At 36.9% G+C, this 12,075-nt stretch overlaps 1 protein-coding gene across 2 annotated transcripts in view; it reads left to right on the top strand.

The window, feature by feature from the left end:
* The window catches only part of brinp2 (bone morphogenetic protein/retinoic acid inducible neural-specific 2), a 270,389-nt gene that overhangs the window by 158,987 nt on the left and 99,327 nt on the right, over positions 1 to 12,075 (top strand). For both annotated transcript variants that reach the window (XM_040039544.1, XM_040039543.1), the window contains one exon: positions 2,891 to 2,996. In XM_040039544.1, coding sequence (XP_039895478.1) covers positions 2,891 to 2,996 — 106 coding nt within the window. The remainder of the gene's footprint in view (positions 1 to 2,890; positions 2,997 to 12,075) is intronic.

Genomic DNA, 12,075 nt, shown 5'->3' with positions numbered 1-12,075 from the left:
AAGTGAAAACAAAGAGACTAACACAAAAAAGGGAAATGCCATCCATCTGTCCATCCATCCGTCCATGCATCCATCTATCCATCTATCCATCCATCCATCCATCCATCAATCCATCCACTTTCTTAACCACTTATCCAAATCCAATTCAGAATCATTTGTTGGCTAAAAGATTCAGAGGATAACCTCGAAAATACAACAAATAAAAGGAAAAACATGCACTGTTTGGTTAGTAGTATATTTCTCTTACTCCAGCCAAATATCTGCAAAATAGTTATCCTACCCTGATCATTTTTGTACCTTTTCATAACCACTGTGCACATTCTGCAGGCTTTTAATTTTAACTGCATGCAATTTATAAAAAAAAATACAAACTGCTTTGGTTTTGTGGAATCATAAAATTTATCCGACTTCACAGACTTTGAGCGCACCCTATGAGGTAGAGTTTAATGTGAACAAAGAAAAACCCAAGGGATTATGTTACACAGCCAATTCCAAAACATGAATGAGATGCAACAGGTTTCTTTTGGTTTCTTTTTAAGGCAGGGATTATCAGTGGTACGTGTGGCTGAAACAACATCCCCAAACAGCCCCGTCCTCCTTCACTAATCTTTCCTTGTTGCTAGCCTTTATCTGTAGCTTATCTTTGACTTCATCTCAGCAGTGTCTGGTTTTTTTAGTTGGTTATTTGAGTGATGTTTGAGATGTGTATCTCCTGTAGCGCCTTCAAGGGTAACTTCTATTTCTTTTGATATTAGATCCAATCTTAATGCAAGGCAGAGTGTGGAGATGTAAGGCGCAGGGCTGTGTTAAGGACAGCAAATTTGCACAGGCTACCTTATTTGCCAAATGGCCTGATTTAGCTGCAGAATGGTTTTGCCAGAGGACATGTCCAAATGAACTGTGTGCGATATCTGCAAAATAATGTTTGCTTAATTTTTTACAGTATTTTCTTTTCTTTCTTGTGTCTTATCCCTTTTGTTCCATCTGTCACGCTTATGTGACTTTTTTCTGTTTACACTCATTGCTCTGTTGCACCTTTTCTCTTCACCCTCTGTTCATGTCACAGCAACAATATTGTCAACATATCATAATTTCCATTACATCTCTTTCAAAACCACTAATATTCAGCTTCAATTTATATATTTTTAAAAACTAAATTGTACTATTACAATTTACTCTTTTTGCACCTTGTAAGGAAGAAATTTTCAGTTCAGTTCTGTGACTGTTGCACTGGTACTCCAGCGCAGCTAGCCAGCTTTGTATTGTATGATCACTTGTCATCATCACTTGCAATCAACAAGTCCCTATAATATTTTTGTTCAGTGATGATGTTGTATATTCATACCAAAAGAAGGGGATTTTTTTTTTTTACAGTGTGCTGGAATTGTCGACAATAGCCAGGAAATAGCCACTAGCTTATCTTTGATTGACCACTACATGAGTGTAATTAGTTTACAACAAAGGCTTACGTGAAGGAGATTAATCCATAGTTTTTAAGTTGTAACTATACTTTTACTGCTAAGGAGATGCTGGATCTAGAAATGGCCAGTTAGAACTTCTATCTAAGCATCTGACTTCAATGCACAATACCTGTACTTTGATGCTGCTAGCATTTTAAAGAAACCTTTGAATCAAATACAATACACACTGAAGAGTATTTCTTTATCTACATGTTATATAAGCGATTTTTAAAAAATGATGTTTGCATCAGTAATAGTTGTCTTTATTTTCTCGACAGAATGTAAGGTTGTGTGAAGTGGTGCATAAAGATAATATAAAAAAAGAAGAGCATGATTCTTGATTCTTAATTTCTTGTAGTGTAGCAAAAGTATCTTATGTTGGAAGGTGATGTCAGCATTTGGTTTATGAATAGCCATTTTACAGCCTCAGAATAAGACGGGTGGAGAGGGTGGAGCACTACCAGTGCCTTGTATTTAAACCGCTCCAAGGTTTACTTAAAATTACAGTTCTTGCATGTTATCTCTTGAGTGTTTTGCTGCTGTAACAGATGCAGCATTATCATTGGTCACACTTAAACATTACAGCTGTCTAAAGCCTGCTGCCTTGAATCTTAAGGGAAATGTGTTTCACAGTTATTCTAAAGCCAAAATAAATAATATATGTATTTATTTATTTTAACTTGTGTATAGAAATATGTTTTTAAACCCTAATAATAAGAGAGACTACATGGTAAATATTCTTAAATACATACCACAAAGTATCTAAATTTAATAATGAAGTAGAATTACAGACATATTGTTAAATTTGTGGGGTTTGGGCAAAGCAATCATGTCTGTGACACTGTGATAAAAACATAGGCTCAAACAAATCAGCAGATTATATGAACATTTTAAGTAAGATGCATTTGTAATAATTCAATGGAACAGCAAATATCATGATTTCTGCTAATAGGAATAATTATAGTCATAAAAGTAATGAACATCTTAGTGTAATATTTAAGAAATTTGCAGATTTTGATGATTTAAGAACACTAACATGTAAAAGTGGTCATTACCATGCTTATTGCCTCTACTAAAAAAGGCTGCTTAACAGCCTACCTTTCAATATTTGATTTTGTGAGTCCTTCACAAGTATCTGCGTCTGTTAACTTTTTACTTTTCTTCACATATTTTCCACCATTCTTTGAAGAAAGGCCTCACGTTGCACACAGCTGTGTCTGCAGGTGTATGAGTGAAGCCAAAGATGGTGACAGTTTCTCTGCTGTCAGAGGGCTCTGCCACATCCAGTATTCTGCCTGCCTTCACACACTTCACCTGCTACAGCTGTGTACATGACTGCCAGAAAGAGAAACAAACAGCTACCTCATCCACTATTTAGTGGATGAGGTAGCTGTTGAAGTAAACAGAGCTATCCCTCCTCTATTTCCTAGGTAACCGAAACAAGGACAGGCCCTCTCGGCTGCAGTAACTACGACAGCTTGGATTCAGTTAGCTCGGTGTTGGTGCACAGCCCGGAAAATAAGATCCACCTAAAGGGTAAGGCTCACAACACACACACACACACACACACACACACACACACACACACACACACACACACACACACACACACACACACACACATATACATATTTCCCCATATACTGTGTTTTAAATTCATGGAAACACACAGCCTCTGCCCTGGAGGATCCACTTATGGGATAAGTTTTTTCTTCTTTTTGTACGCACACACTTGAACTCACACATTTCTGCCACCTCCATCCACCACCATGCCAAGCCTTTCGCCTCCAGTGTTGTAGTAGTTGGCCAGGATGACCCTTTACTTTACGCTGCAGTAGTTTATATGTCTGTTTCTGCCTCAGTGGCGTTCAGGCTCACAGAGAATCTGTTATCTTACCAAGGCTGTAGATGGAGCATGTCTGGCCACACTGACCTCAGCCTAACCTTTCCTTACCTGGAGCACTCAGTGCACAAGTAAAGCTGAAGTGTTAATGTGTAAAGTAAAACACTGTTTGCTTATATTTATCACCAAATTATTAGTGAAGATCATGACACTCATCCCTCTGTACTGGGAGTGTTTCCTTGTTGATCCTCATGCTAAAAATTAAGGGGGGTCATCAGCTGATGCAGCTCATCTGAGGGTTCTTAGGCTCTAAGATGATGAGGATATAATGTTGCACTCTTTTTGGCTCCATCCCGCATCATGAACTTTCTCTGTTCGTGTTTTGTAAGTTTATGTTTATTAAAATATCTTTTATTTAAGCTAAGGTCTTGTCTGAACATATGAAATGTGTAGATACAGTAAATTACTATAGTTTCCATTGGTGATTAATAAAAAGTCACATTTATGCTGGTATTTCTCTTCCAGTAAACTGTCCTATTTTTTAATCTTTACGTGATTAAAATAACCTGTCATGGATGTGTTGTTTAAGCTTTAATGCCTTAAGGTTTCCCCCCTTCATTTTATTCGTTTTTTGTTCCTACCTTGCTTGTTGTCATCATCTTGCTGACTTATACTTAATGTTTTGAGTACTCTTACTTTTTAGGTTTTGAATGAACTGTTCTACACACCAGTTTGACTAAGTAATTCTTAACATCTCATCCACTTAAATCAGTTCGGGGGCTGAACTAAGCATAGGTCTAGAGCTACATCAACTGTTGGGTGTAAATACAGTTTTAAGGTCAGTACATCAGGGTATTTACACTGCTTCTCTTAGTATTTAGTGTTTTAACCAGATGCTAAAATGCTAAAAGCATCTATTGGACACCACTACCACTTTTCATGTACAATTGTAAACAGTTTTGGTATTTTTATAACTGTAGGCATCCTGTGAAGGGTTTTAAATGTGTAATGATTGTGATCACACTTTAGTTAATGTCTGATAACCATGGCTTTTAGTTTGTGGTCAAACATCACTGTGACTAAGTACCACCTACACGTTACAGCTACAGAAGCTGCTCAGCTGTGGAGAGCAACTGTTTTTGTGTTGATATTAACGCCAGAGGAGGTTTAAAATCTGCAGGTTGTGAGTCAGCAGAGCATTTTATGCACTGTGTGCCTCTGCAGTGACCCTGCTCTGTAACTTTACATGGTCTGTGCTGTGGTTCCTAAACACTTCTACTTTGCAGTAATAGCATTTACAGTTGAACATGGACTATGAAATTACATGAACTGACTTGTTGCAGTGATTGTATTTTATTACAGCGTCATGCTCAAATTCAGTGAGCTCTTTCACAGACTGCATGGCTAGGTACGCGACTTTATACACCTGTAGCAATGCGACTGAAAACACCAGAGTTCAAAGCATGAGGGGTGTTGGCCAATACTTTTGGCCTCTTCTTTTCAGTCTTCTTTTTGTCTATATAGTGTATGTTTCCCTTGGACTTGAGGAAAAAGGAGAATTAGATCACTCAACTCCAAAAACCATTTTTTTCTTGTGTGAATTCTTGTGCTATTATTTCTTAAACCAATGCCTAAAAGGTAATGAAATTCCATATCCAAAAGCTCAAAGTTCATGTTATGGGTGTCATAATAATGTTCAACAAAAACACTTTCCTAGACATTAATCAACACCAAACATTTGGAACAGTGAAGGACACTGTAGTCACATTTCACATCTAGTCTTCACTATAGGGCTGGGCGATATGGCCTAAAATCCATATTGCGATATAATTTGAAGCACGTGCGGTAACGATATATATCGCGATATATTCTTTTCTTCTGTATAACGTATTTTCTGCACTATAAGGCGCACTTAAAATCCTTTAATTTTCTCAAAAATCGAGAGTGTGCCTTATGTATGAATTCTGGTTGTGCTTACTGACCTCGAACCAAATTTGGCGTGCAGAAATCTGTTAAAAATATTTTAGTACAACTTTGGTAAGCCGCACTGCTTGATGGATTGTCAGAGCATTACGGCTGCCGTAGTGAGGAGCTTCGCGGAGTAATCTGGGTCCAAAACTCCGTCCGTTTCAGGTCCCAAAGTCAAACGAACACTGAGAGTTAAAAACAGTCTAAATTCTTTCATCTTTAATAAAATCATCAGCGTTGCTGCTTTATCGGGTGTAACAATTAAGTTTAACATCCAGGCATCCATGAAAACAGAATTTATTAAATTTAACGGAGTTACAAGTTAACAAGAATTCATTAGTTATTAATATACTGCAACAACATGGGAATAGAGCAGCTGCGAGAGAATTCAACATTAATGAATCAATGTTACGGAAGTGGAGGAAGCGCAGTTTTTGGCTTTCCCCATATTTCAAAAGTGCTTCATCTCTTTGCTGTGACTGACGCCCGGCATGATTTGCAGATGATAATGGTTGTAGCTGCTGCGATGCTTTCGACCAAAACAGGCGCAGCTTGATGACATCATCAACATGTGCTATCACAATAGAGCAATATAGTCAAAATCTCTATCGTTGGCCAAATTTATATCGTTTCTATCGTATATCGTTTATATCGCCCACCCCTACTTCACTACATATATTTTTTGTGTCTAAACACACGGGGCTGTTGATTTCAACTTGAGTGATTGTTGAAAAAATACAACAGTAAGGTAGTAAGCAACTCCAGTTTTCTAGTTTTCTGCCAGAGATAACAGGATCAATATCTCATTCCTTTAATTAGAAAAAAGGAGTTAAGACAGCTGTTTACCATGAGAAAACAGTCTATTCAGGAAGTCAGACATGTCCACTTGCAGTGTGATAACCTGGCCTTTGTAAATGTTTTGGTGCATGTGCTGGAGGCTGACAGATTTGGATATAATGATGTAGGATTCGTTTGCATGATTGTGTCTGATTTTTTAATAATCCAACTTAAGATGACTCTTTAAGTGCAATTTTTGACTATGTTAAAACACTGATGGAAAATGTTGCTGTTCAAATAAACGATGCGGTGCTTTGTACATGTGTCATCTTAGGTAGTGACCCCTTACTGTGTGTGGACTTCTTCATGGCATCTGCAAGGTTCATTAGTCCCATGACACATAACTTCCATTACATCCAAGCTTAGGTTTAGAAAAAAACACTAAAACCCTATTACACTTTCTGCATTTTAAATTGCACAATACGACAAATTATACATGAAGAATAATATGGGCAGAGACTCCGTGCATGTGCCTTCATACGTTGGAGGTTGCATCAACAATCACGTGACCTTTAGATTCCGATCGCCTTACTGCAGTGCAGTTTACTGAAATAAGTTTAGTCAGCACGCACAGGTCTGGAACAAATGTGAGGTTCGAAAAGATTGTCAAAAATGCAGCGTTACAACATTTAGTGAACATGAATACATGACAAAAAGATTCTGCACTCTGATACTGCCATTTACATAGGCTGTCTATATGACATAGGTTCTAGATACAGTACAGTACACGTGACAATATATGACAATAAGTGAATTCCTTTCTTGCCTCCACTGCTACAAGGCTCAATTAGCAACACTTATTTTGTGTGTGGAATGCAAATTGGTGCAGCATCGGTTTGCAGAGCAGAGGTTGTACAATTCAAACTAGCTTGAAAGTTAGAATTGTACTGCCTTTATTTCTTTATTCTTCAACACAGCTTCAATTTTCTTAGGCAAGCTTTCTTTTAATTTCTTTAAGTAGCTCTACAGGCTTCTTGACAGCCATTTCAAAATTCATCCTTGGATGCTGGCTTCATTTGATCTGTTTTCTGTAAATGATCATGATCCCACAGTGCTTCAAGATTTTTTAAGGTCATAATGAAAAATAAAGCCAGATGGAATTGCATGGTGGATCACAATCTGGTGGTAGTTTTCTGCTAATTTCACTGATCCCCGACACCATGGGCTGAAATGCAGCTCCAATCCATGACAGAGCCTCCATCGTGTTTCACAGTAGACTGCAGACACTCACTATTGGTCCTTTCACCTAAAACACGCCCTACATATTGATGGATAACATTTTAAACTAAAACTATCAAATTTGGATTCAATATTTCATAAACCCTGTTGCCACTAATTTTGAGTCTGTGCCTTACAAAAGATTAACAAATGAAAGTGAAAGGTCAGCAGAACCTTGAGACTCAAACACGTCTCAAGCTGTCTTCAAAACAGAAAAAAGGAAACAAATAAAAGACAATGTGATGCACAAAATATTAATATTTATTCCAAGATTTGCATTATATGCAAATAATTACAGATATGTAAGAAAGACTAGGTTCTGCGTTTTTAAGAGGGTTCAAGAGATAAAGAGACACGAAGAGATATTACAGATAGAGATATTAATATTACAGATACTGAGGCTTCTTCATTTAATGGAAAACATGAATAAGGTTCTCACAAAGCTGTAGTGAATGTTTCATAAACTAGTGTAAATACCAAGTGTGCATCATATTCATCTGCCAACACAGGAAAACGTCTTTACTGGGATTTGGAATTCCTCGGTCAGCTTTCCTTTGCTAAGTTAGCTAGCTTTAGCTTTTAAAACATGCAAGTGCCCAGTCAGATTCAGTTACCAAGTGCCTGTGAATTAAATGAAGAAGTCAAGCTCTCTGGCTTTGTGCGTTCACGCAGTTGAACTGAAATGAACAAAGTACTGGATTGTCTTCTTTTCCAGCACAATGAAGACTTAAACCAGCACCTCAGGGTAAGGAGGTAACCAGGTTCATGGGAGGGTTGTTATATCCATTGTCACGGAGAATCCCAAAGCATGTGGCATTTCCACAGAATCTCAAAACTCCAGCCTTTATAAAACATGGCCGTTTTTGCATGAAATCAGGAAATACCAGTATGCAACTACCATAATTAAGATAAAACAAATGCTTAATATGCTACTTTAAAACATTAGTTAATCCTTACATTTATGCTACATTATGTTACTGCAGCAATACTCAGGGTAGTCTAACTTTTTATCACAAAAAGTATTTTAACAGAGATATTGCGTATGTGTTTAGCTTAATAGACAGCCGCTGCAGCTGTTCGCACTGCAACTTTTACACAGGACAACCGTAACCTAGCATCAAAAGCAAAGAAAGCTTCATTTAGAAATTCCTGTTCAGTTTATTATTATTGAAATATGCTATATTAACCACAGGTTTAAAACAGCCCATTATAGCAGTAAATATGTAAAGTAGTGTAACGTTAAGTCCACCTGTTAAAATGGGGGGAAAATAGAGACTGTGATCCAAACACATCAACAGAGACTATGGAGAATAGAGAACATATAGAGCTGCGCTAGCTAAACTCAGCTGAACCCAAGATAAATCCAGCGCAGTTACTCCTGGAATAGTGTGCAAAAGTGTTGTTTTACACTTTTGTTAAAGAGAACATTGAATAATGTGTAACTATCAGGTATAAAGTATAAAAATACATACAATTTGAAAACATAGTAACTATATACTTGACTGTATATAAATTGTATATCCATGTTTTTAAATGACCAACTAAGGAGGAGTAGTGATTTATAAATGATGAACAAAATATTAAATAGCACTAATTTAATTCAATTCAATGCATTTTTATTTATATAGTGCCAAATAAAAAAAAAAAACAGCTGCCTCAAGGTGCTTTATATTGTATATTGAAAACTTTAATGCTTAATAGTGTGTACTGTTTAGAAAGAAAAGAATACTACTTTAAAATAGTCAATGAAAAATGTTAAGTGCTAATATTTCGAGATATGGAAACATACAAATGCACATTAGAACACATAAAATGATATATCCATTAATAAAGCAGAATCTTTCGATGAGCATCTAAAGAGTTCAGTCGGGTCAGGTAATTAAAAGGCATAGATGAGCATTTTATATAAATTTGACGCCCATTCTCCATGGCAATTCTGTTTTTGTTTCATACACATCTACCTGGATCAAAGGTGAGCAGACAAAGGATTCTTTCAATATGCATGTAGCTTATACTTGCAGGAATATTGGAGGGGCTTTCTTTGATAGTGTTTTCGTTAATCATACTACTCTTAGTTTATGCACTCCACTCCTGCTGTTTCTCCTGACAGGGAAAGATAATTATCAAGGGAAAAGTGCCTGTTTAGGCTAATTGCCATTTTGTTTGCACACAGAAATGAAATTGGTTAAATCACCCACCTATAAAGGCTATATTTGATGGTTAAGCAGACACATTTACTTATCTTTATGATGTCAGAACAAGTATTTCTTTGCAGTTAACTTTGGGTGAGAACAGTTTCAATTGTATTTGTGGAACTTGAGTGACTACAGTGAAGTTTGTTAAACTGCAAACACTAGCATGATACTGCCTGGCAGGGTGGCCATGCAGTAGTGATCAACATTTGTGTGTGCTATTGGGCAAACATTATATGTAATGTGTCCCACTGTTGTGTACAACATATAGAATCTGAAAGTGTAATCAAGGGATGCTCACTGGCTTTGTCACTTGAAGAAGTTGTAAACTAATGAGTACCTGGATTTGTTCTCATTTTTGACTCCAATGAACTCTAATTTACAAAATAAGCATTATGTGGTATTATCTGCGACCAATAAACTACTAGCTAGCAGTACAACCTGCTACTAGAGGTTGAGCTTATTATAAAGTCATTACAAAAGTGTCATAGAGAAATGAGCCAGGGACCATTTCCCCATAGATTTCCATATCGTTGTATTTCTGGGCTAGTGTAGATGTCTGATCTCTGAAAGCGTCAAATCACTTAACTTCTGCATTGGAACATTTGTTTATCCATATAAGAACATGCATCTGGTATGCTTTTCCTTGTGACACTGCAAGAAAATTGGTTGTTAATTATACAGATGATCTGAGAACATCAGCCTTATCATAACGTTTCATAATTATCTTACTCTGCCTCTCTTCTTGCTTTAATGGCAGCAGCAGTACTCAACATACATGGAATCCACCAATTTGTCTGAACCTGATAACTCATGACGTGGTTCTCCATCTTCAAGTGCCCCATAAATGTTCAGTGTGGTTTAGATCAAGTGATGATGGAGGAAACTCACTGAGAGTCAGAACTCTTTTGTCTTCTTTGGTCTTTAAGTAGTTCTGTAGTAGTTTGGAAGTGTGTTTGGGCTTTTTATCGTAGTGTGGCCTGACTCTTTCTGTCCTTCTCCACAAAGATGCAAAGCAGAGGGTTGAACATTGTTTTTGTACAGTAAACAAAGCATGACATTTAGATCTTGTGATGGTGTGGTCACTTTTGGTCTGTATGATTATGCACTGCATTCAACAAATCCAACCATCCCCCATTTGAGTCTTTCTCTCTAGTCAAGGCTGACAAAGCGCCACTTCTCTTGGAGTACCACTTTAACTTTTAACATTTCATCGTAGTTCTGATGCCATGCCAAAGGCAACTGTGTTGCTGGGATTCAGTCAGTGTACATTCTGCTTTTCAAGTGTTATCACCACTGGATAGGGCTCTGATGGTGCATTTAAAAAGTTTTTAAAAAGTTTGGAGTCAGAGCAGAAACTCTGTCTAACATCTCATATTAGACAGTACAATATTGAAAGGTATTCCATAAATGTATAAATGAACTGTGGACAGTTGATACATGCAGGTAGAAATGAACAGTGAAAATATTGTAAGCCAGTTGTAAACAAACTAGTTCTTAATGGCATAGTTTATTTTTAGTTTATTTTTGAATGATAAGGAAAAGGGTCTCAGTTGGTCATTAAGCTGCGTTGCCAATCATTTTTGAGCCTCTGAAAATGTGGAGGGCTACGTGTAAAAAACAGTTAATGCAATGGAATGCTATATCACTTGAATTAAAGTTGAAAGTCTGCACTACAGTTACCTCTTGAATGTTTGATTCAAAATGTTGTACAAAGGCAAAATTTTAAGACAAATCATGTCATTGCTAAAACCTTGCTAAAAACAAACTCTTACTTATACATGAACTGCTAAATCTGTTGACTGTCACTAGGGCGGGATAAGCGTAATTTAAACAAATGTAGAACAGAAATACAGGCAAGCAGTTCTTCTTAAATTGTAATGCTTATGTTGATACAAATGAATAGTTTGATTGGTGCACAGAATAGTCAGTACATAATTCTCCTCTAAGAGAGGGCAAACTCCCTTAAATTGTGGTAAGGACATGGTGTGGTCGGATAAGTCATGATCAGTCCCTGGGAAGTCTTCTTCATGGCCACATTAAAACATTGGTTTTATATTGATTGTATCTCAGATATTGAATTTCTCAAATGCAGCCTATCAATTCCATATAGTGATGTCACTGCTAAAAGTCGTCATTCTATTTACTAATGGCGTAATGCATGATGTGCTTGCTCTGGAAATTGAGAACCACAACAATGAGCAAGAGTAACTTTTATCAAAATTCCAGTCGGTTAGATTGATGGCATTCATTTCTTGCACTTCAGAACCTCTTGTCCCAAGAGGCCAGTTGATAAACATTATGGCATTCTGTTGAATGTGTTGCTGGCTTTTCTTGCACTAAGTAAAGTCAAGATTTAGGTATATAGTCTTTAATTACAGAAGAAACAGAATGAATGAATGTTGCCTCTCTATGCAGGATGTATATCCCACAACATCCACTCCATTATAATAGGATGAACCACTCTAACTACACAGTCTCTTTGAGTTTGAGGCCCTGCTGGACACATAAATCACTAAAGAACAAATAGGACAGAAGCATTATGCTATGGTGATAA

Source organism: Simochromis diagramma, unplaced genomic scaffold (genome assembly GCF_900408965.1).
Source record: "Simochromis diagramma unplaced genomic scaffold, fSimDia1.1 OVJJ01000337.1, whole genome shotgun sequence".
NCBI lineage: Eukaryota > Metazoa > Chordata > Actinopteri > Cichliformes > Cichlidae > Simochromis > Simochromis diagramma.
Note: the sequence above shows the minus strand (reverse complement) of the source record. Positions and strands in the feature narration are given on the sequence as shown.